At 36.9% G+C, this 26,455-nt stretch overlaps 1 protein-coding gene across 1 annotated transcript in view; it reads right to left on the bottom strand.

Annotated features, from left to right (window-relative positions):
* LOC101890230 (furin-like protease 2) overlaps window positions 1-26,455 on the bottom strand; it is a 487,563-nt gene that overhangs the window by 16,334 nt on the left and 444,774 nt on the right. Inside the window, exons 11-12 of the mRNA XM_059120791.1 lie at window positions 6,410-6,684; window positions 2,121-2,397 (exon numbers count right to left, since the gene is read on the bottom strand). Of these exons, the coding sequence (XP_058976774.1) occupies window positions 2,121-2,397; window positions 6,410-6,684 (552 nt within the window). The remainder of the gene's footprint in view (window positions 1-2,120; window positions 2,398-6,409; window positions 6,685-26,455) is intronic.

Below are 26,455 nucleotides of genomic sequence, written 5' to 3' on the forward strand. Positions count from 1 at the left end.
CCAAATTATGCTAATAAAACTAATAGTGGCCATTATCCATGGCCAAGTGCCACCTGAAATTTAAAGCACTGTCAAACAAATACATAAAGACATAATTGAAAATATTATTTATAAACTTATCAGTGTTGCCAATTTTAGTATCCTGGAATATGAAATTTATTGGTACCGTATTCTGGTACCAAGAAGTTAAAAAGTATCAGTCGGTTTTGCCGATATACAGGGTGAAATGAAAAAACTGCTTCAAACTAAGAAAATGAGGTTCCTCGCTTCATTTCCAGCGCACAATGGCCACCAAAATCTTCGGATATTGTGTCTGGAGTATTTTGGAAAGCAAGGTTGGCACTAAAAAATACCAAAGTATCGATCACCTCAAGCAACGCTTCGCCGGGAATGGGCCACAGAGCAACATTCGTACTTCGTGCCAAAGGTGAGCAATTCGAACAAATCTAAACTTAATCTAAAATTTGATGCTATTTCCGACATTATGACCCTTTGTGGATGAGGTACCAGAAAGTGGTTCGCAGATATATAACATCTTCACAACAGATCTTTTGTTAGGCAAAATGTTTGTATGTGTGAAATTTGAAGAGGGTTGGGTGCTTATTTCGCCTTCTTTGAGCGTTTTGTTTTTCAAAATCTGGAACCCTATGTGAAGGAGGTACCATAAGAAATGGTACGATCTCTACAATCTTTATAACAGATCTTGGGCATATAAAAATATTGAGATGTACCAAGCCTAAATGGAATCGGATGTTAATTTCGCGGTTTATGAGCTTCATGGATATTCAAAAATTTTGCCCTCTGTGAGGGAGGTAACAGAAGCAGTGGACCGGTATATCCCATCTTCTCAGCAGATCTTGTGTTAATAAAAATAATGGGATGTGTAAAATATTGATGGAACCGGATGCTTATTTCGGATTTTATGACCGTTTTGGCTATTCAAAACTTTGACCCTTTGTGGGGGAGGTACCGGAAGGAATGGTCCCGCCTCTACCTAACATATCTTGTGTTGATGAAAGCATAGAAATGTACGAAGACTTTTCAAAATTTTGACGTTTTTGTGGGGGAGGTACCAGAAGGGTGGACGTTTTGCTTAATTAAAGTATTGTGATGTATGTAGTTTGAAGACAATCGGACTCTTACATCACATGTTGCAAGTGTTATAATTATTCAAAATGTTGACCCTTTGTGGGGGAGGTACTTGATGAAGTGGACCGATGTTGTCTAGCACTAGTGGAAATATTAGGATTTGCAAAGTTGGAACAAAATTGGATTGTTCTTTCTCTTTCAGTGCAGTATTTTTTTAAGTGTCGACCTGTTTCGGAATGCTACCAGAAAGAGTAAACCGATATTGCCCATCTCCGAACTAAATTTGATAATATTATTACTATTAGGTATGGACCAAATCGGATACTCCCTTCGAGAGCTAGAATATCCGATTAGCGAGAGACAGACGGACAGACATCGCTAGATCGACTCCAAATGTCCTGAAACGGATGTGGTCCAAGGAGACCTGGGGTCTAAAACTGTTATTTCGATGAGGCAGAATTTGGCCGTATCAAATGATATATACCCTCTATGCCCATATGGATGAGGGTATAAAAACATAGTTTAAGTACCTCCGCCCTAATATCTACCAAACCCAGTCCATTCATGTCTACGTGTCAAAAGTAATTCATACGTAAAATTTTAGGATTCTATTTTTTGTCAATACTTTTGGCTGTTGATGGACCAATAAGTCATTCTTCAATTAACTAAAATCTACTTATTTTCCTACTAGAATGGCAACACTGTTCCTTTCATAAATCCACACACACACATTCACATTGGTGTCCACAGCACTACCGCACCCGTCCACAGCTATTCATTTCAGAAACAAATTATAATTATGTGTCACACCATTTTTATTGCTTTGCCAATATTGCAATGACAAGGAAACATTTCCATTTCATGAAAGTTCATGAACAGCAACACTCACACACACCCATGTAGCGTGTATGTGTGTGTGTGTCTGCATATTTGTTCGTCTACTATTATTATGTCCTGTCCCGTGCACCGGATAGTTGGTTGTTGGATGGCGAAGAGAAACTTAAAATGCAATTCATATTTTGTATAATTACCCATCAGCACAGGTGGTGCGGCATTCGCCACTTTGTAGCTGTAATCCTTTGGCACATGCCGTACAATTCATTCGTGACACACATTGGGTACAGGTATGCAAACATTTTGCACACACGCCGGCCTCCATGTAGTAGCCATCGTCGCAAGTGCTCACACAGTGATTATTCTGCAGCAGTAGACTCTGGGGACAACTTAAGCAATTCGATTCGGTGGGCCCATCACATGTCTCGCAAGTACTATGGCACGGATGACAATGGTTGTTATCGTAATATTCAGCTGAAATTATACACAAAAGAGAGAACGAGAGAGAGAGAGGGAAAGAGAATGTCATATTAATGAAAGGCAAATTAAAGGGCATTTCAAAATCATATATTTGCATAGCAAGAAGCGTGAGTGCGGAAAATGTCAATGGATAATTGCTTTGTATATTAAGTTGAATTGGAATTTTTAAGAGGGGTAATTTGTTCAGTTGAAATGAGTTCCTGATATTAGGACGTTTTTGTTTTCCTAGAAAACGGAAAAAATATACATTTCACTCCTAAGCATATGATACAAATTTTATAATTACCATAAGCCTACAAATAGGCAATTAACAGCAAGGAATGGCCAAAGCTCGGGCGAGACTTACCACATGCTACCCTTTATCGTATTTTTTTCGACTTTTAGATAAGTTTTGGTGTAATCTGAGACTTATGTAAAATTTTATCACAATTTTGGAGAATATTCAATCTAATACGATGACATCTTAATGGAGTTTCTGAACGTTTTTGAAAAAAAGGAAAATGGAGAACATGTGTCCCATATTTTCAGCTCTATTTTCATAATTTACTCGGTCTTCCTTGTAATCATTTTTTGTGCCGCACAGTGTTGTGAAATATTAATGAGGCATATGTTTACTTATCCCCTAAAAGTATGCTACATATTTTATAATTAAAATTATGCCAAAATGGGCAATAAAATTAAGAGTTTTCAATCAGTAGTAAAACTTGCTCACGAACGGGTTAGCTCGAAGAGTGGGAGTTTTAGATGGAATTTACTCTTTTGTTTTTATGTGGAAGAGCTCTCGAGCCACTCCTGTCTTAAAAATTTGAGCGGGAGCGAATCGCTCAAATAAATATTAGGCGTAGCTCCACTTTTCGATATAGCTCCCATATAATTGTACTTTTTGATTTGGCGAGATGAAATTTGAAATCTCTCCCTTTTAGGAATACCAAGCCATACAGACGGCATAGAGACCATAAGCCATGTGGATGATTGAACTTTCATGGCGTCGGGTCCTATTGTTAATACCAAATGTATAAGGATCAGCACCTATCTTGCGGAGCTTATCGCCTACATCCAAGCAGGGAATATGAAAGTATCCACTAAATAAACCAACGGCCTGCGAAGATGAGGATACATCAGAATGTGCAGGTCGAGGTAAATTGAACTCCGACCACCAATTAAACTAAGATACTAAGGGTCACATTCGACGGCATGTTCAAGTCGTCCGCGCAAGCTACAGATGTCTGTGACAAAATGAAAAGTGGGAACTACGTCCTCAGGATGCTAGCCGGCAGAATTTGGCAGCTTACCCATTATAACGCGATAAGTCGGTCTGTGGTCAGCTATGTTACATAGTGGAAGAATATCCAGATTTTGCAGAATGCAGCCCAGGGAACTGCGACAGGGAGCCTCCTCATGACACCTGTTGCTATCTACATGAGGCGGCGAAGACGCCACCCATACGTCAGCATAAATATATGCTTTCGTTGTAGTATAGTGGGAATCATCCAAACCTTTGTGTGGTGGATAAAACACGCCCACCCAGGCGTGTCAGGAAGGACATTCATGATGTAATGAGGGAGGTCCAATGCTATAAGAGAGAGCCTCTAGGTCCTATCTTATCAGGCAGGGCTGAGTTCCATATGCCATCAACAACTACAGCATGAATACTGTCCTAGGAGTCACTATTGCAGCTGAAGAACGTCGGCTACCTATACAAACCAGGGTAGTTTTGGCACAATTACGTCCAGAATGGTGCAATCATCTCAATTCAGATTGGAAACGAATTGACAAAGATGTGAGAAACGACGACCCTGCGTGCGATACACGCCCGCACAATACTTTGCACCTCTTTAATTGCCCTGCCAATCCTACCCCCACTCATCCCAGAAGATTTGTGGTAAAAGCCCACGAAAGTGGCCTAATTTTAAAACCTGGAGTTAATGCCGTAGAATCAGCATTCAAACAAAACCTGTGTATTGTTACAACAAAAATAACACATCGCAAAAAATATTCCTTTCTGGCATGGCCAGAATATAACTGTATATCCAAATAATTGCATATTCTGATTTTCAGGATTTGGAATTCTTCAGCCCTATTTTCAACTATATGAGGTGTAATTCGGTTTTTCCTTGAGTAGTTGGAAACCCAGCCATAAAATATTGAATGTAGGTCGACTTTTTTGTATAGCCCCCCATTTGACTGTTCCTCCTGATTTTCGGTTCTTGAGAGTTTGAAATCAACTGTGATTTGATACTGAGGTTTTTCAGTGGATATTTATAGACCTCGTTAATAATATTCAATGATCTAATCTTTCAAAATACGGAATACCATGAGTAGACCCATCGCCAGTAATGTGAAATTCTCAATGGTCAATTTATTTCTTTTAAACAATTTTCAAATGGTGCCCTTTCAGATTTTCGGTATTTTGGCCCTACTACCAAATCAGGTGCAATTTCATAGTTTGGGTTCCGAGTGGATACTCTCTCCAAAAATATTCAATATAGAGAGGCATAGCACCATACATATAATTTTTACATGATGGAGGAAATGGAAAATAAAGTTCGCTTCGTCCGAATTTAACGTTGCTCGGGACCTGCTAATTTTTTTTTTTTTGACAAGGATGCATTAAAAGGATTAAAAATAAAATATTTTTTATGAAAGTTTTTAATGTTTAGTCGAAATTTTTCATATCTTTTTTTAAAAAGGTACACTATCATCTTCGATTCCAAAAAATTTTAATATATTTTAATTTTGGAATAAAATATTAATACTATCGATGGTACCAATCATTGTCCCTCCATTACTGTTTGCCCTAATTAGCTGTAGGTATCTCCCTTGAACAAAATTTGCATTACCCTCAACTCTTTGCTTTCCTCACAAGACCTACCTCAAATTGCTATGATGTAAATTTATTATATCCTGTTTTCATTTCTTGTGGCCAAATTGTTAGCTTTTATGGCATTTTTAATGACCAAAGGTTGCAATCGAGGCGTAGGTTTTTTGTTAGCAACTCTAAAAACCAATGTATAGCAAATGGCGTAATTTGGGCTGGTCTGGCCTATTTGTAGCAAATTGTAAAATGTCGTAAGGATTGACAAAGTTACGAGGGAAATTTATGGCTACTTTGTCCGTATTTGCTTACAATGTGTTTTTCTTGATTAAAATCAAATTTAAGAAGATTAATTTGTTTCATTCGAAATTACATTGGTTATTTTGAGGAGATTAAAGACCTTGATTAGCCTAACATATGTTAAGGGGGCTGTGCAATTAGACATTTTATATTTACATGAAATATCTTTCACCCATAAAAAATGCGGTGGGAAAAATAACAACCAACAGAACACAAAACCCCGGGGGTATGCTATAATGGTCAGAGAAATTGTTTTCTATTATAATTTTTATTGCATATTTTCTGGACATTGCGAGCTACCTAATTATAATGTTTGTATTATAAAATTTAAAGTACATTTTGTTTATTATGATACAAGTGCTGGCCACACCGTTTTACCAACAAAATGGCAAGTCCATTTATATGTCTTTTGATATACCAATGAACTCTCCAGGCAATTTTATGTGCCATATCGCCCGCTGGCATGGCTATGTTTTTTTTTCTTCCTCGCCGCTTGCCACTTCATCATAATAAAAAGTCCATTTACCGAAACAAGAGCAAAAAAAAAAAAAAACAAGAAATGGTAAACAATCACTCTCCATAAATCACAAAAGGAAACCTCAAACTACGATATCCTGACACCTAGAGGACAAACAAGAAATGTATAGACTTTGGGTACACGCACATTTGTGAACATAAATTCGGAGGCCGTTTTTGTGCAGTGGTGGTGGTGGTGATGGTCAGCACTACAAGAAAAAAATATATATCTCAAAATAGACAGTAACACCCCATCACCCACAACTTCGCTATTATGCTCGTTTCACATGTATGCATGTTCTCGCATCGTTCCATTTCTCAACACACTCACACACACACGCACAGTTTTGCGCAAAAATTCAAATTCATACTCACATTCATCGCAATTTTCACTGCCAGTGATAATACATTTTCCTTTTTTATTGCGCGTCCAGTTGTCTTGGCATGTAAGACAAAAACCATTGGTGGTACATGTGGCACAGCCCGTCGGACAGGCAACACATTCTTGACGTTTTTTATCGGCATAGTAACCATCGGGGCAGCTATTCAAACATTTACCATCGTGGGCAAAGCGGCCGGAACGACAAGTGATGCATTGTGATTCGGCGGACCCATTGCATGTGGCACAAGATGAATGACATGGGGCACAGCTGTAAGGAGAAGAAGAAGCAGAAGAAAAAAAAACATGAATACAGATAAAGGAATAGGAAGAAGGAAAAAACAGGGACTTGATATGGCAAAATCATGAATGTAGTGTTACAAGCCTTTAATCTCTCTGTTTCACTTCCCAAAAAGGCATGCACCTGGCGGGTGGTAATGAAAAATTTCAACAAGCCTAAAAATAGGCTACAAAGCATCAGGTCAGTTGAATTTTAAATGTAGTATAGACACAGGTTAAATTAAATACTGGTTAAGTTTTTTTGTTTTTTGGCAGAAAAATATTTTCTTAGGGAGGACCAAAGGCTCTCCTCATATAAGATTAAATGGATTTCTATTTAAGACCTTTAAGTCTTCCCATAGAAGAACTTATCAAAGAAGGCACGAGGGCCTTCCCATAAAAGATCGGAAATAAAGTAGAAAGTAGAATAAAGTAGCATGAAAAACTCTTCTAGTAGACGAGTTCGTCTATTTTTAGAAGGCCAGCGGACTGCTCAAAGAAGACCAATTAGCCATCTCATGGAAGACCAGAATGTCTTTTCATAGAAAAACAAAGTGTCAAACTATGCGAAAGGTATTTCATAGAAGACGAAAATGACTTCTAATAGGGGGCGAAGTCCACAAGGTGTTCGTAAAAAAGGGTGGAAGGGTTTCTTATAGAAGACTGAAGGTTTTCTCCTGGAAAACCCGAAGGTCTCCTCATAGAAGACCATGGAAGGTACGATCTTCACAATGAAGACCTGAGGGTCTTCTCATAAAACACAAAAGAATCCTCTCAAAGGAGACCGAAAGGTCTTCTCATAAAAGATTAGAAGTTCTTCTCGCAGAAGTCCAGAGGGTCTTCTCATAGAGGACCAGATGGTCTTCTCATATAAAGCCAAATGGTCTTCTCATAGAAGACCAGAGGATATTCTCGAAGAAGACCCGAGGGTTTTCTCATAAAAGTCCAGAGGCTCTCCTCGCAGATGACCAGAGGGTCTTGTCATAGAAGACCAGAGGGTCTTCTCACAGAAGACCATACGATAAGGTACGACTGGAGGATCTTCTCATATAAGACCAGAGCGTCTACTCACAGAAGACCAAAGGGCCTTTTCACAGAAGACAAGAGGGTCTTCTTATAGAAGAAAAGAAGTTCTTTTCATAGAAGGCTGGAAAGTCTTCTCATAGAAGACTGCGAGGTCTTCTCATTGAAGGCTGGGAGGTCTTGTCACAGAAGACTGGGAGGTCTTCACATAGAAGCCTGGGACGTCTTCCCATAGAAGGCCAGAAGGTCTTCCATAGAAGGCTGGAAGGTCTTCTCATAGAAGACTGGGAGGTCTTCTCATAGAAGACTGGGGGTCTTCTCATAGAAGACTGACACGTCTTCTTATAAAAGACCGGAAGAATTTTCTCACAGAAGGCCAGAAGGTCTTCAAGAGAAACCAGAAGGTCTTCAAATAGAAGACCACAGATCTTTTCATAGAAAACATGTTGCTCTTCTTATAGAAGAGTAGCAGGTCTTCGCATAGAAGACTAGCAGGTTTTCTCATAGAAGACATGAAGAATTTTCTCATAGAAGACAAGAAGGGTCTTCTCACAGAAGGACAGAAGATCTTCAAAAGAAACCAGAATGTCTCCAAATAGAAGACCACAGCTCTTTTCATAGAAAAAAAGTTGGTCTTCTTATAGAAGACAAGCAGGTCTTCTCATAGAAGACAAGCAAGTCTTCTAATAGAAGACCAGACGGTCTTCTTACATCAGACCAACTTGTCTTCTCATAGAAGACCATGAGGTCGTTTCATAGAAGACCACAATGTCTCCTCATAGAAGACAAGTTGGCTTTCTCAGAAAAGACAAGTTGGAAAGGTCTTCTCATAAGAGACCACAAGGCCTTCTGATAGGAGAAGACCAGAAATTGTTTTTAAAATTTCAATTTTTTCTGAATTATATCATTAAATCATAATATGCTCTGAAATAAGAAACTACAGCGTATTTGTAATATTATAATTAAAAAAAAAACGTTTCTACAATTAATACATCCACTTAGAGAGATGTGTAATCATCAAATTCTCAACAATTCGATGCCAATTCAATGGCCCTACAACATTTGATATATGTTGTTTATATAATGACATATTAATTGCTTTGCAAATCACATTACAACCCCAAGGAATTCATAAATAATTCATTCCAAATCTATCCTTCAAATTATGATAATCCAGAGGCAGGCAAGCATTGAGAGGCTATGTTCACAAAAAAGCAAGGCTTGTAATTGAATACTTGAACAATTTTTATTTTGCAAAATCTCCTTCATAATAATTATAATAGCATGACTTGCAAATGTTGGAGGAGGGGGTGCAGGGAGAGAGAACTGGCAACGTTATATTGATACATCATATCGCAAATGAGGATGCCTGTACCGCCGCCGCCACATGAATCTCTGACACTCGTGTGAAAATGAAGTGCTTTCAAAACAATAAATGAAGCTGGGATTTCATTAAATTCATTTGAACATGCGAACACACACATCACACACATTCATTTAACATTGGCGTTGGAATCAGCGCAATAAAAGGCTATACAACATATCTGTGGTGCTGGTGGTGATGGCTGGCTGGTTGGGTTGACTGTTTCAACAACAACATTAATTTCCTATTCAATTAATGATATGCAGTGCCAAGACAGTCGGCAGCAGCGGCGTCGGCGGCAGCATGAGCTACACTCATCAACAATGACACAACAAGCGACTGTCGTGTGCCACTAGCAGCGGCAGCAACATCAACAATGTGACCAATGTGTATTCCAACAATGGTGGTGATGATACTGACGCTATTGCTGATATTATTGACAATGATGTTGGTAGTCGTAAATACTTCAAGTGTCAATTGCCAATATCTATGGGGTAATGTGTACACAAACATATATATCGCACGTATGTTCATATATAAAACATGCATCGACATTCATATGTATATATTATGTTTGTATGTGATTTAAGTTTAAGATATGTTTAATCACCTCAATTTTTTATTAAATGAGACGAGTCTTCAATTGTTTTTTATTATAAGAGTATAAAAGATGGTTAGATATATAAAAAACTGTATGAGTGTACCCTGAAATGATTTTAACATATTAGTTTCGATATTGACTGAAACTGCATTTCCCTGAGTATGGGTCGCGACTCACCAGTGGGTGCAAGCAAGGATGAACGTTCTTTCCGCAATTGCCACACAGTTATCATTGTTAAAAAATAAATTGGGCACCAATTTAGGGGAAGAAATGAAAAAAGTTCGAAAAGTCGAATTGAATACGTAATTCATTTCTGGGCCAACTACCAAGTAAAAAGTCAACAAAAGCAAGTGAGGAACCTATTGACATATCAAAAGGTACACCACTGAAAAATACTTTCAATCGCAAACAATAAACGAAATTCTGGCTCTCGAGTGTTGGGAAATGTCTTCGCTTCTTTTGGATGTAGCTATCAAAGTTTACCTCATCTTTATTACCCCATACCTATATAACAAAGGATTTTCGCCTATGGTCAATAGAAAAACTAAATACCGAAATAAATTGGATAAATCAAACTCACTGCGAATAAAAGGTACTAATTTTAAAATTTATGCTAAATCCAATGACATAAAATAGAAATAAATACCCCTACGTTTCAGAAGTTTTTTGCAATAAAAGCTGCAATTTGGTACGATTATAGACACAAAATATTAATATAACGAAGATGTCTCTCAGTGAGATTTACACTGTTCTGGACTCTAATGTATGGGGCAGAGGCTAGTATTAGATTTCATGGCCCAAAAACTACAGAGTGAGATGAAGAAACTACAACCAACTTCAGGCTGCTGTCATTTCTAAGCCATTCGACGGTCACTCAACAGCTGTTAAAATTATTCCAGTGACAGCTCATTATATTGTTTATAAGCATACAAAAATTTTTGTGAGAATTTTCCAAAAAAAAAAAAAAAAAAAAAAAAAAAAACAAGTGGCTATCGTTAGGGCACTCCAGCATTTAAATGTGAGTAAATCTTTTGTGTCCCGCGCCATCGCTTGTTACCGTGGTAGTAGCCCGACGTTAAGAAAGGGGACGGAGGAAAACGCAACATCAGCAGAAATGGTTCGAAAAGTAAATAAGCGACTTGATCGAAACCTGTGTCGCAGTGGCGGAAAAATGGCTCGTGAGCTGAACATATCGCAATATTCCATTCCGCAAATATTGAAAAATAAGCTCGGGGTAAAGCCATTGAAATTCCAAAAAGTGCAAGAACTTACACCGCATCAGAAAGAAAATAGACTCAAAAGACCTAAAGAGTAGCTTCGCTTGGCCGAAAGTGGTTAACTGCCGAATTTGGTTGTCTCCGATGAGAAAACATTCGTTGTCCAGCAGATTGTAAACGAACAAACTGAACCTGTTTACTTGCCAAAGAGGTCAGGTGAAAATGTGCACCTTCAGTTGGCCACTAGAACTCAACCGAGAACGTAAACATTTTGGCCGCAGACCTTGGACATTCCAACAGGACTCTCTATTCTTCGCAAAATTGAATATAGAGCTTTGAAATTTAATATAGGCCTTTGGGTTACATTTATACGCATATGTACAAAATATGGGTTATGCCGGTCCACCTTCTGGTAGTATGAAAGTTAATATGAAAAATATGTCTTAAATGTAAAAAATACTTGAATTCGGTGTATACCCCTTATACTTGGACTCCGATTTCAGATATTTTTTAAACAAAACAGTGTTGGCATTTTTTTCGGGATACCGTAGTATGGTATTGTTGCAAAACAGTCTGGCTTAATCCCATTATTGCTGTTTTTTTTATAAAAACAAAGTTTGTTTATTGGTGGAGAAAGATGGTAAGGTTTACCAGGGGGTAAGGCAGGGAATACCTAGGTTTCGGCAAGAGCCACCAATCCCCATCAGTTCTCTTGTTTTCTATCTGGGGATATTCTCTCCAAGAGTTACTTTAAAATAACTCCTCTTTAACTCTATGTTAAATGTTAGCCATATTTTTCCATATTGTGGAAAATTTTGGAAATTTGTTTGGAAAATTTCAATTCCAGATACCAGCAGATATTCCTATTGCTTTACTTAATATAAATTTAGGACCATTTAGTACTTTTCGTACTGACACGGAACGCATTTTCAAACTATCATATACACAATCACAGATACCATCAGTAATCTAAATATCAAATTTCAGAATTTTATCTCTATCCCCTCACCCAATGCAAAATTTAGTATAATTTAGTACTTTTCGTACAATTATAGTATGCATTTCCGAAACCACCTCTATATGTATATCCAGGCTACACATGAACAGTGACCCTAATAACAAATTTCATATTTCAAGCACTATCTGTTCACCCGATACCACTACTTGTACCAAATATAGTACCGTTTAGTACTTTTCGTGCACTTGTAGTACACATTTTCAAAACCACCTTCTTACCACCAACATACTAGCAAATAAGGACCTCAATACAAAATTTCAAACTTCCAGCTTCATCCGTTCAACCTCAACCAAACTGTTCCAAATTTAGCACTATTTAGTACAATTCTCACACTTAGTACCCAACCTCCTTCTTTTATCAAATTTAATTGTCATTGCAAAGTTTTTTTAGCTCTATTCGTTTACTAAATTTAAATGGTACCATTTTAAAAAACATTGTTACCATTTTGGAACTTTTCGTAATCTTATAGTTCGAATTTTCAAAAACGCTTTGGTATATCTATTCTGCACTCTATCAGTGACTTTCACTCCAACTTTCAAATTCCGCTCATCCAATGCAAAGTACTCAGTTTTTTAAACATTTTAGTGCTTTTTGTACCCTTTAAGTACGAATTATCCAAAATTCAGCCTTACCACTTTGGCCCTCATGCAAAATTTTAAAATTCTAGCTTCAGCCGTTTCAGCTGGGCGTTGATTCTTAGTCAGACAGTTATTTCACTACATTTTAATAATTTCAGCTTATTTGATATGGATTATTTAATAAAGTCAACATTGTTCTTTTATGAGCATTTCTCATTTAATTGCCATAAATTCCCTGAAAGCAATATTTATTTGTAATTTCGAAAAATTTAATTAAACTTTAATATAATTTTAAATACATATTTTACCTGTTTGCCAACAAACAGTGATTTTTAATAGACAAATTAATTGATATCAAACTATTATTTGCTGATAAAATTAATTTTGTGGTAAATTGTCTTTTCGATATTAATTTCATGTGTATTTACCAAACCAATACTTCACACCCACACACAGCTACTCTCAGCACGACTGCCACTCTTCGTCAATTATGTATTACAAAGTTCTCTTTTTTGTTTGCCATAGACTATCACTTAAACTTTGTTTTGAAGACGAACGTAAAAACTACGACAACGTTTTCAATATATTAACAAGAACAACAATAACTAACTTTGATAATGCCAATGCTTTTGCTAAATACCATTACCATAATTCAATTTATTTAGTCAGGCTCCGCCCGCTGCTTTTCCTCTGTGTGTGTATGTGTTTGTTTTTCTCTTTTTTTCTTCACTTCTTCCCATACATGACCTAGTCTAAACATGCACGCACACACACACTCACAATTTTATGTACACATACGTCAAAGACATCAAAGAAATTTTCGTTGCCATGTATGGGTAATGCATGTGTGCGTGTGTGCTGTTGGGTTGTGTTTATGAGTTTGCAAAGAGGAAACGGAAATGAAAGAGCAAATATTTCAGTCCTTTGTGTATTGAACGTGTGTAGCCTGTTTGTGTAGTATCACACAATGTACGTGTGTGTTGGTGCGTGGGTCTATTAATAAACAACTATAACTCTATTTATTTAATAATATTAAATTATTATGTGTTTGCTGGCCGTTGTAATAGTTTTCCCTTCATTCAAGGCGTGTCACATATACACATAATATCAACACCCTCTACACCCTTAGGGCGAATGGCCGGCCTCTAGCTTTTGTAAAAATATACATACGAAATAGGATACAATTTTGCCTGAAAATAGGTTGTGGTTTTCACTTTGTAAATATGTACATGCCTTTAAATTATAAAGGAAGGGAAAACTTTGTGTAAGTGTGCGACGAGGCCATGAAAAGTTTATAAATATAGAGGAATATAGGCCACTCATATTCCCTTGAATGTTAAGAGAAGGAGTTGTAACTGTATTTAGTTAAATTTAATACAAAATTGGGAAATATATACAGTTTGTAGATTGAATAGAATTTTAATTTTTAATTTTTTTCCGAATGCCTTAACACATTACCGAGTGAGATGAAAAAAATGCAACCAACTTCAGACTACTGTCATTTCTAAGCCACTCGTCCGACAGCTGTTAAGATTATTCCAGTGACAGCTCAATATATTGTTTACAATTTGGATTCCTCCGATGAGAAAACATTAGTTGTCCAGCAGTTTGTAAACAAACAAAATGATCGTGTTTATTTGCCAAAGAGGTCAGCTAAAAATGTGCACCTTTGGTTGGCCACAAGAACTCAAGCGCCGGCCATGGTGATGGTGTGGACCGCCAGCAGCCGATGGTCGCTCTCGGCTCGTATTAATGGTCCGAGGCATCAGAATAAATGCCGAATATTATCGCTAAAATATTCTGGAGGGTGTATTAAAGCCTTGGGCACGCAAACATTTTGGCCGCAGACCTTGGACATTCCAACAGGACTCAGCACCTTCGCACTCAGTACGCAGTTGCAGTTCCTCGCTTCATTTCCAGCGCACAATGACCATCAAAATTTCCGGATACCAATCCATTGGACTATTGTGTCTGGAGTATTTTGGAAAGCAAGGTTGTCACTAAAAAACACCAAAGTGTCGATCACCTCAAGCAAGCGCTTCGCCGGGAGTGGGCCAAAATACCGCAGAACAACATAAGGGCAGCGTGTGACGGTCTCATTGGCCGTTTGAAGGCCATATTTCGTGCCAAAGGTGACCAATTCGAACAAATCTGAACTTAATTTAAAATTTGATGCTATTTCCGTCATTTTTTGCTTTCATTCAATAAAATTAAAAAAAAAAAAAAAATGAAAAAATGATGGCGTTTGACTTTGTAGCAGTTTTTTTATCTCAACCTGTATAGCAATGTTATTTGGTACTAGAGGTCAAATATGTTGGAAATCTATTCAGAGTAGGATAAAGTTCCCTAAATGTGACTACTCGAAAACAATGCTCCGAAGTCAAATAAGGTTCACATTTGCTATGATCTACTTCACATAAATTCTCAATATAAACTTTTTTGTTACGGGAGCTCTACTAAATACGCATAGTGACGGAGGGTATTAAAAGATCGGACCGGCTGAAATTAGATGCTTAATATTTGGAATATAGAAACGTATTATCCATTTTCGAACTTCTGCTCACCAGTCAGACAGATGTGCGGAGCTCAAATGTCCTGAAGCAACGTCTAACGACGAATTTAAACATAAGCCAGCAACAAATTTGAAACCTAGTGTGTGCGCATGAGAGAAAAGGAAATTCCAATAAATGCAAATAAAGGAAATCCATGATAAACACATACAGGATGTTGATGTTTTGGATATGTGAGAACTTTGAAAATTTTGAAATCCTTATGTCACATAATTAGCATAATAATATTTGTGTATTGTGTTGTGTTGGTGGTCGTGGTTATGAATATTAATTTCTATTCGAAATGTAAACAAATGTCAGGCATAACGATATTAGAATTGAGACAATTTATTTAAATCCGACGAACACGGATATGTTAATGTTTTAACAAATTTTTTCTTGGTTATTTTAATTTTATATAAATTTTTGTATGGTCGAAAATTTAATATTTAAACTGTCACTTGCAAGGAAGGGTAATATAATGGAAGTAAGGTGTAATAATTATCATAGACCCCTTACCGCAAACATTGTCACATGTCCCGATTTTTATTGACAAATATTCGCCCATTTTTTTTTTTCATACCTTTAATCGTGTGTGAGAAAAATGGGGAGAAATCATTTGTCAATAGCACAAAATAAAAATTTCTATCAAAATATTTATTTTATTTTAGTTTATTTATTTTGCCATCAAAAGAGTGAAACTACAAAACAAAAAATCTCAAACACAAAACAAACTTCAACCCAATTAAATTCATGTTAAATGAATATTTAAATTGACAGTTTGTTTAGTAATTTATACAGTCCGTTGTTGTTGTCATTGTTGCTGTCGTTTCGTTTTTTTTTCATGTCATGCTCGGTTTTTATTAATGTATTTTATCCTATATCCCTCCGGTCTCTCCAGTCAAATTTAGATAAGTTTTAAACAGCTATATTAAATAAATATTTATTTAACTACTCTAAAGTTTTAATAAATGTTTGAATATATAAATGCATATACAAATGATTATTTTTTTTCATTTCTAATTTAATGCATAATTAATAGTTTTGTGCGTGATGTGCATGTGTGTGAAAACATAAATGTTCAACATCACATTAGCCGCTACCATAGTAACTCATTCACTCACCCGTCACTACTTATTATAAATAGTTTAATTAAAATTCAGATTTTTTTTCGGAGCTTTTCATAAAATTTGATATTGATGACAGAATGAATATTTTAAAATTTGTGGCATAGAAACGAACCAAAAAAAAAAAAAAAAAAAAAAATGCAGTGTTTTAGTCAGTATGCAAATAATACTAGAAGCTAAACGGCTTAACTTTGAATTTGTCAGTTTGCTTTCGTTTTTTTTTTTTTTTAGAAAGGATTTAAAAACTTTTTTTGAAAGTGAAAAAAGTGGAGCATTTTTAATGTATTCTTTCAAGCATGAATTTATGAATTCCAATGAGATGATTTGTTAAATTGTAAATAGTTAATATTTATATGCAATGCGCTGCACAAAATAGTTCTCAATAAAAAATCGCTTGTTAGAATTTTTCTAGCCTTTCTCTGCTATATCCATTATCCATCCCTTCACTTTTCGTACAATTATAGAATATACAGGGTGAGATGAAAAAAACAGCAACAAACTTCAGACTGCTGTAATTTCCAAGCCACTCGTCCGATGGCTGTTAAAATTATTCCAGTGACAGCTCACTATATTGTTTACAAGCGTACAAAAACATTTTGGTGAGCATTTTCCAGAAAACAAGTTATTCGTGATTCAAGCGTGATATTGTAATTTCTTTATATTTGGCTGGAAAACCATAAGTGGCTATAGTTAGAGCACTCCAGCATTTAAATGTGAATAAATCTTTTGTGTCTCGTACCATCGCTCGTTACCGTAATACTGGTAGCGTATCCCCACGTTAAGGAAGTGGACGGAAGAAAACAGCAACATCAGAAAAAATGCTTCGAAAAGTAAAGAAGCGTCTTTATTGGAACCCGCATCGCAGTTGCTTCATTTAGCCGAAAGTGGTGAACTTTTGAATTTGGTTTTCTCCGATGAGAAAACATTCGTTGTCCGGCAGTTTGTAAACACCACCTTGGGTTGGCCACTAGAACTCAAGCGCCGGCCATTGATGGAGTGGGCCGCCATAACAGCCGATGGTCGCTCTCCACTCATATTAATCGACCGTGGCATCAGAATAAATTACGAATATTATCTCGAAAATATTCTGAAGGTTGTATTAAATCCTTGGGCATGCAAACATACTGGCCGCAGACCTTGGACATTCCAACAGGACTCAGCACGCGCCAGCCAAGAATGGTTACAAAATTTATTTCCAGTGCACACCAAAATCTCCGGATACCAATACCACCAATGCCACCAAAATCTCCGGTTACCAATCCGTTGAACTAATGTGTCTGGACAATTTTGGAAAGCAAGATTGACACTAAAAAATTCCAAAGTGTCGATCACCTCAAGAAAACGCTTCGCCGGGATTGGACCAAAATACCGCAGATCAACATTCGGGCAGTGTGTGATGGTTTCAATGGCCGTTTAAAGGCCATAATTCGTGCCAAATGTGACCAAGGTGCTTTCATTCAATAAAATTTAAAATAAAATGTAACAATTATGGCGCTTGACTTTGTTGTGGTTTTTTATCTTACCCTGTACATCAACAATTATAACTTAGTTCCTCTATTGAGTTTTTTATAAAACTAGAAAAAAGAGCAGACCGTGAAATTTTCTCTGACAAAAATACTGTTGATAAGGAAATATGAGAACGCAAAACCAGCAAATAAATCAAAACTAGAGGGCGTAATTCTAAAATCAAGAGCAAGGATATAATTATTTTAATGTTCAAACTGAAAAAAGTTCGAAATGAAATTTGAGCTATGCTCTGAAAATACATCAACGGTGAACAAGTTACAATTTCAAAACTAGATAGCTAGATACACAAATGTATCTGCCAGCAATCCGATTTATACTACCTAACTTCGTTTAAATTCTATTGATCTTACACACTTTTTAATATTAAAAAAATCACTATTTTGAATTTCTTTCTTTAATTTTAATTCTTTATTTTTCAATTTTTTAAAAAATTTGAAGATTATTTTCTTTACCGAAAAAACGTCCATAATTCCTTTTCAAGCTTTTTTTCTGACGTTGCCACGTAGCAGTAATATATTTCCTTTTTGTGTAAATGTGACGTATTTACCAAATTACATGTCAGAACTTATAAAACAAAATGTAAATGCAATCAAATGCAGTCGTTGTTCATTGTCACAAGGATGCAAATAAACTTATGCAAATACTTTTGGGGTACAAATTGATGGATTCAATCAAATAGTAGTTGTGCATCATGCAGTGGTATGGAGGAGAGATGTTGCGCCATTTTGGAAGAAGTATAACGCAGGAAAATATAAAGATTTTAATTTTTTTCTGTTTGAGAGATATCAAAAGTTTTTTCTAAATTCCAAAAAAAAAACAACGAATTAAAAAGTATGAATCGGTTTTGCCAACAGATGTATACCCTCAGTAAATGTTGGATTATTTTAATATATTTTGATTTCTGGTATGATTATTTAATTTTTTGATCCTCTATGGAGTAGGTTCCGAAGGAATGGGCCAATATTGTCTATTTCGTATCGGACCTAAATAAATTTGATATAAATGTTGTGACGTGTCACCTTTGGACTATATTGGTTACCTTCTTCACTTAATATGTGAGGTGTGATAATTTTCAGAAAATATTAAAATGTGCATGAGGTACCAGATATAGTCGACCGAAGTATTCCATTTTCACACTTTATCTAATACAGATAAAAATATTGATATGGGCAAAATTACAAGAAAATCGAACAATTTATATTCAATTTTATCCGAAATCATTAATTCAAAACTTATCTCAGGTTTCTGGTTGAGAGAAAGTTGTAAAGAATCCCTGACTTGTTTCGCAAGCTATGACAGATAAAAGTATTGAAAATTGTGACCCTTTGTGGGTGAGATACCAGAAAGGGTTCGCAGATATATATAATCTCCACAACAGATCTGGTGTCAGCAAAACTGTTTGTATTTTTGAAATTTGAAGAGAGTTGGATGATTAGTTCGCATTCTTTGAGCGTTTTGTTTTTCAAAATGTTGGCCCCTATGTGAGGGAGGTATCAGAAGAAATGGTCCGATCTCCACCATCCCAATAACAGATCTGTCGATGGAAATATTGAGATATACCAAGTCTAAATGGAAACAGAGGTATCTTTGTGGAGGAGGTACCAGAAGGAGTGGACCGATATATCCCATCTTCATAGCAGATGCTGCGTTAGTAGAAATAATGGGATGTGTGAAATACGAAGAGATCCGGATGCTTATTTCGGATTTTATAATCGTTTTGGTTATTCAAAACGTTGACTCTTTGTGTGGGAGGTACCGGAAGAAATGGTCCGATCTCTACCAGCTCTATAACAGATCTTTTGTTGATGGAAATATTGAGATATATCAAGTCTGAATGGAATCGGATGTTAGATTCGCGTTTTTTGAGCTGGATATTCAAAACATTGGCCCTTTGTGGGGTAGGTACCAAAAGGAATGATCCAATCCCTGTCATTTTCAAAGCAGATCTTGTGTTATTAGATATAATGGGATGTGTGAAATGCAAAGAGAACCGGATGCTTATTTCGGATTTTATAAACGTTTTGGTCATTTAACGTTGACCTTTTGTGGGGGAGATACCGAATGAAATGGTTGGATCTTTATCATCTTTATGACAGATCTTGTGTTGATAGAAATATTGAGATGTACCAAATCTGAATGAAATCGGATGTTAATTTCGGATTTTATTACTTTAATGGATATTCAAAATGTTGACCCTTTGTGGTGGAGGTATCAGAAGGGGTGGACCGATATTTCCCATCTTCACACCAGACCATGGGTAGATCACCTTTTTATAAGATTTATAATTGCTCACCATTTTGACGCTTTGTGGGTGATGTACTTGACGGAATGGACCTATATTGTCCATTTTCTCGCTGGCGTAGCGCTGATGCAAATATTATTATTTGCAGAGTTGGAGCGAAGTCGGATTATTATTACCAAAAGGAATATAGTTTTTTGAAAATTCCGAAAGTTTTGTGGGGTAGTATCAGAAAGAGTGGACTTATATTGTCCATTTCCGAACTCGACTAACTTTAAAAATAATACTATGTTTCAAGACCTAGAGTCCAAAACCATTATTTCGATGATTCACAGTTTGGGCGTATCAAATAATCTATCAATCTAGGCATATGGCTGAGGGTATAACTAGAAAATCGATTTGAGTGTACTTGAAGAAGTGAGATTGGTTGTTGTAACGAGTTCATACACCAAGTGTGCGAAAAGTGCTACATTTCGTACTACTAGTAGATTGCTACCCACAGAACCGAAAATTTAATTTTGAACCGCTTAATATTCTTGCGCACAGTATTGATAAAAAGAGAATGTTTTATAAAAGTACAAATAGTACTAAATTTTGTACCATTTATATTGGGAGCATTTAAATAGCGGTTCTCGTATCCAATGTGTTAATTGAAATTTTATTATTGCAACCTTTCAATACCACAGTACAAATTCTCATTCCCAATGAAATTTATTCGTTACGGGATTGAAGTTGATATAAGTGTGTGTGTTTGACGATGTCCCCGACCATTCAACTTCAACTTGCAACCAATTCAATGTCTACCACATGTACATGTACCCATTAACTATGATGGACAGAGTCCACACAAAGATGGAAATCAGTTAACAGAAGCAGTAGCAGAAACAACTCCAGCATCCATATATTGGATACCATCGTATCTACATACATAGAGCAGCAGCAGCAGGAGCTACTTCAACATTCGATGGATCTATCATTATGTCGTTTTCGTTTCGCTTCCACTGCTTTGCGACTGGCATACGGGTCCGGGTCCGTAATTCCTTTAACAACTACGCACTCCGACAAACAAACCCGGCCAAGGCATACAATATAAAATATCTTGACTGTTTACACGAAGTCAATTACATTGACAGTGTGATCAGTGATGCCGCACAACAACTACAAGAACAACAACAGCGGGTATCACAGTGAAAATGTTAATGTGTTAAGACACTATAATTTATGTACAGCACAAGGCTTGACCCCACGAAATGTTGTGCCTTTTTCAAGAACCAGCCATGTGGCGAAAATTGGCAATGCCTATTCATCTTCAACTTGGTATTTGTGCTTTACTGGTTTCCTATCTCTCTCTCTATCTCTCTCTGTATGTGTGCATATATACGAGTATTTACCATGTAAGTAAGTTAACAACAAAATAAATTAACTGCCAATAGTTTTGCTTGTTGCCCACCAACGATGTTCATTTTAAAAACGAACGAACGAACGAAACGACATGTCACCAACAGCCATACTTGCTGATAATTGAATTTCTGTATTCATTGTGTATGTGAGCGAATATATGTGTGTGGCTGTGTTTGGTATAATGTCCTGTTGTTTAATATGAACTTTGTGATAAGAACTAATAGCTGTTAATAGAAAAATTAAGATATGACAGATGTGATGAGTGATAGCTGAAATGCAAGGATATCTACATGGAAGTCCAGTACGAATACAAAGATTTAATTAAAGCCAATCATGAAACAGCCACAAGATGTTTGTGAACACGACAAGCTACATTATGCCTTATGGCTATAACCTTAAATATGTACCGAAAAATATAATTAAAATTCACACAAATATATACAATACACTTAAGACTACCTCACTTATATAAGCTGGTCGGTGTTGTACACAGCCTACTCCAATCCGAAACTAAAAATCTCCTATTAAAGAATAGAATACCCTCATCCCCGTGCACTAGGCCCCGTTCGTTTAGCCAGAAAAGGGCGGCTGGAGGCAAATGCTTCCGAGCTTAAAGCTGGTTAGAATCCTCAAAAGCACCATAACATACCCTCAACGATGCTATTTAACTGAACTGGCATCTGTAAAGAATTGCAGGCCAGTCATCCTCATAAAGTCGTCTATTCTGTCAATTTGTGCCCTATCATGGATCGCCTTACAGGAATGGGCTCTGTAGGAGCCACCTGCCAGACAAGAGGGACGTGTTTTCTTTCCCACAACCTTAACTTTTCCACCTAATGGGACGAGATGTCAAACCAGGCGGGAAACACATAGATCAAGAGCCTAACATATTGGGAGAGGACACCTTTCATACTCAAGTTTCCACTGCATCTAAAATACAAATAAGTTTGGCCCTTGAAAGGTCATCGTCTACAAGACGAATACGGTGGAACCTCTTCTGAAATACTACCCCTAAGTTTCTCATCTTATCTGACAAAAGAACCTGCTCCGAGCCTACCTTTAAAACGTCTTAAAATTAGGGTAGACAATGGTCCGTCGACATATGATGGGCTTAGCGCAACATTTCTCTACATTCAACTTTAGGCGCCATCTAACCACGAACCGATGGATGGCATTGTGGTATTCGTTAACGCGTCTATTTACCGACCTAGTAAGCGGACCAGAAAAGAAAATGTTGAATAACATCGGGTCAAGGAGAGAGCCTTAAGAAACCCCTGCCAAGACCCTGCCAAGGCTGCGGCTAGATAGTCGCTCACCTTTTATGCGGAATAATCGATCCCTAGAACAACTAGCGACCATTCTGCAGGATTGACTGCCAAAGCCAAACGTTTGGAATTTATATAAAATTCCATCATGCCAGATAGAGTCGAAAGCCCTGGCGATATCTAGGGAGACGGCTATAGTTTCGTACTCTTTGTCGAAGCCTTTGTCTTTGGTCATTGAGAAACCAGAGCTACAACGAAGTGACAATCCCGCAGAATTCTCCCTTATCCTTGCAGGAATAAAATAATCGAATAACTTTGTGAACGGCGACAGAAGGGAAATAGGACTGTAATTAAAACACTGAGAGGGGTTAGAATCCCGCTTCAGTGTGGGAACCCTCTTGGCCTCTTTTCAAGCTATAGGAAAATACCAATGATTAAGGCAATGGTCAAGGATTGTCAAAAAGGACAGAATTACATTCCCTGCCCTTTTCAAAGCTAAATCGGAAATTTGGTCCACACTGCACGATTCACGAGCGTAAAGATAACCTTCCTGGGATAGATAAACCCACTTTCTTTCCAAAAGGAGATGTTGTCCACAGGAGAGCGATTGGCAGTGAATAAACTGCTAAACGACAAGATAGGAGAACGGATCCTACCCTCTCCACCGTCAATTGGACATGACGCTGGAAAGAATCGTCGACCGAGACTCTCCTATCTCCTCCTCTCAGCCCTACGTTCGTCAGAACTGAACTTAGCACCACTGATAGAATGCCGAGAGGCAAGACCGGAATTATTCGAAATTCTTTCGAGAAATTATTTATGTCGAATGTTTTCGAATCAGCGATCATTGGCCTCGATGATCTGGTCAAGGTTGCGGATGTCTGCCGTGAGACTAGTCGTCGCTCAGGATCACCAGATCTACGCTCTACAAAACCGTCTACATTCCCTAATATTGCTTAAAACCCTAGGAGGGAGATTACCCGGGTAACTGATTTCTGCACTGAAGCATCAATGGCAGAACTTAGTCCTCAATGCAGATATATATTTCTGAAATGAAAACATTGCGGTCGGCTGGTAGAGTTACCTCCTTCAAGCCTCTGCCTATAGCGCCTGAAGTTCATCCAGTCGGAGGAATAAAACGATCTGACTTCTTCATTGTGCAGGGAGCCTATCTATTTATCTATCTATCTATCTATCTATCTATCTATCTATCTATCTATCTATCTATCTATCTATCTATCTATCTATCTATCTATCTATATATCTCTATGAGTATACGACCCTGCCACTCAATTAGGCCTAGTGGACCTATCAGCCGGTATAGCTGCTATATCCGGACAATAGCTCGTCCCTTGGTATGGACCTCTGCATCGTCCAAAATGTCGGATGTCTCGCGTTCAGGTATCCACTAACTTCTACATAGCCACTGCCGCGTAAAGCGGATGGAGTCTAAATCCAAAATTTGGAAACGACCAACAGATCGCTGTTATAAAGAGGCGAATCATATAGAGAACTTTCATTCCTCGAGACTATAGCAACACCAGATTTTATATCCGCTGAGGAGATGGGGATTTTTTTCTCAGCGAAGATTATCTTTGACTAAAACTACAGTGCCACCTCCTGCGCATGTATGTTAGCCTATCCTGCCTATAAGTTTTAAACCCTGTCACAATCAAAAGACAATTCCGAAGATTCATTTATAGTTATATTGGATATTTTTGGGAAGAGTGAATTTATAAAAAAAAACAGATATACCAAATTATGGTTGATTTGTTTGAAAATTCAGGTAAAATATTTAAATGCCGAAAATCAGGAGGTATCGTGATTTGGGACCTCTGCCAAATAAATTTGAATATATGGACGATTTAATGGAGCCCAAATTACAACTTCGAGAAGTTGTGATCCACTTCATATATTTTTTATTTTCTCTATTATATATTTTTTCTTCAAACATCTGCAAATTAGTCAGGTGTCACAAATGTGCTTGCTGTTGCTGCATCAGCAACAATTTTTTGTTGTTGTTGCAACAACCAAACCATTAAATCCTTTTGCCAAACATTTATCCTCTGGCACTACTTAACCCTCGACAAGTGGCGTAGAGGTTTCACTACAGCGATATAATAATAGTTGTATATGATAGCGTAATTCAGATAGCATACTTGTATAAGACATACTTCCAGCCAAATGTTTATTCTTTCGAATGTATGTATGTACGTATCTCTGTGATGTGTACAACTAAAGCGGCTCTTGTGAACTCATTAACGTGTAACATGACATTGCAACAAGAAGTGTGAACATTTTCATAGTAATTAGAATGTTGTCATAAAATGAAGAGAAAAAAAGCAAAAAATAGAAAAAGCAACACAAGAAAGAAAAAAAAAAAACATCCAAACACTTTACAAGCGCTATATGAAGTGCATAACATATATTGCAGCTTCACTGAAACTTTATCTCAAGTATTTCTGCTGAGTAGATGACGACGACGACACGATGAAGAGACGAAACATTAAGTGGAAGGGCGTTCATGCCGCAGTAATGACAAAACGGCAAAGGAGAGAAACTCACTAATGAGGCACTTGTTGTACCAGCCAACAACAATCATCGCCACCACCGCTCTAATACTGATACACCTCACTAACTCCTTTAGAGGGCAGGGCCTTCAAATAAAATCAACTGGAGTACATGAAACAATGTGGTAAAATGTTAATTGATATAATTTATTAATTCAATCTGTGTTTTGTTAGAATGAAGGAATGCAAGGTAAAAACATCACCTTGACGTCAGAGAGAGAGAGAGAGAGAGAGAGAGAGAGAGAGAAAGATGGAGAGCAAAATATTGGCCAAGCACCGACCAAAACAACATTCATATTGTTTAACACTTTGAACGATCTTACTAAAAATAACTTTTGATGATGCTCAAACTCGGGCTCATGAAGTTATTTAGTCTGGATGGTATTGATAAGAAAGGGTGTAAATATAAATCCTAAAATATATTAAATTTAGTATTTTATTATTATATTTTTAACCGACTAAAAATACGATATTAGTTCATTCCTCTAAAAATTGTTATACCCTACAACAGTATGTGTTGGGGGTATTATAAGATTGATTGGGCCAAATATTATGTAACACCTCGAAATATTGCTCTCCGACATAGAAAACTATTTATGGATCTTCATATCTCGCCGAGCTGAGTCGATCTATCTATGTATGTCCGTCTGTCCGTCTGGCCACGTTAATTTGTAATCACTCTACAGGTCGCGATTATGGCCCGATCCTCACGAAATTGAAAATGTAGGTGGGGTAAGGGTCAGAATAGAAGCCTATTGCTTTTGGAGATGATCACATAATATTTAACTGTTGAAATGGACCAAAAACAAGAAAAAAATCTTGATTTTGCAGTTGCTCTACAGGTCGCAATTATAGACCAATCGACGCGGAATTTAGCATGCGGCTAGAGTATTTGGTCATCGGACAATATTTAGCGGGTTAAATATACCACAACAAAATTTGCGTCAAACTGCGAATATTTTTAATCCGGGCGAAATCACAAACGCACGAAAATTTCATTTTTGACCGTTACATTGATTATCTTATCCAAGATGTCGCATATATAGCAAAATATGTACAATCTCATATATCAATGAAGGGGATGTTAATTAGACCTCATACCAGAAAAGGATAGAATCTAAGAAAATCGGTTAAAAAAAATGTGAATATTTTTTTATATTTTTTTGTTATATTTTTATCGCATGAGATTTTTCATTTTTGTCTTATAATATTGAATTTTTGTTTGGTAATATTTTTTCACCTTAGGGTTTAGGACAGCGCAGAGTTGCAGCATTTTGTACAACCC

Source organism: Musca domestica, unplaced genomic scaffold, assembly GCF_030504385.1.
Source record: "Musca domestica strain aabys unplaced genomic scaffold, Musca_domestica.polishedcontigs.V.1.1 178, whole genome shotgun sequence".
In the NCBI taxonomy this organism is placed as follows: Eukaryota; Metazoa; Arthropoda; class Insecta; order Diptera; family Muscidae; genus Musca; species Musca domestica.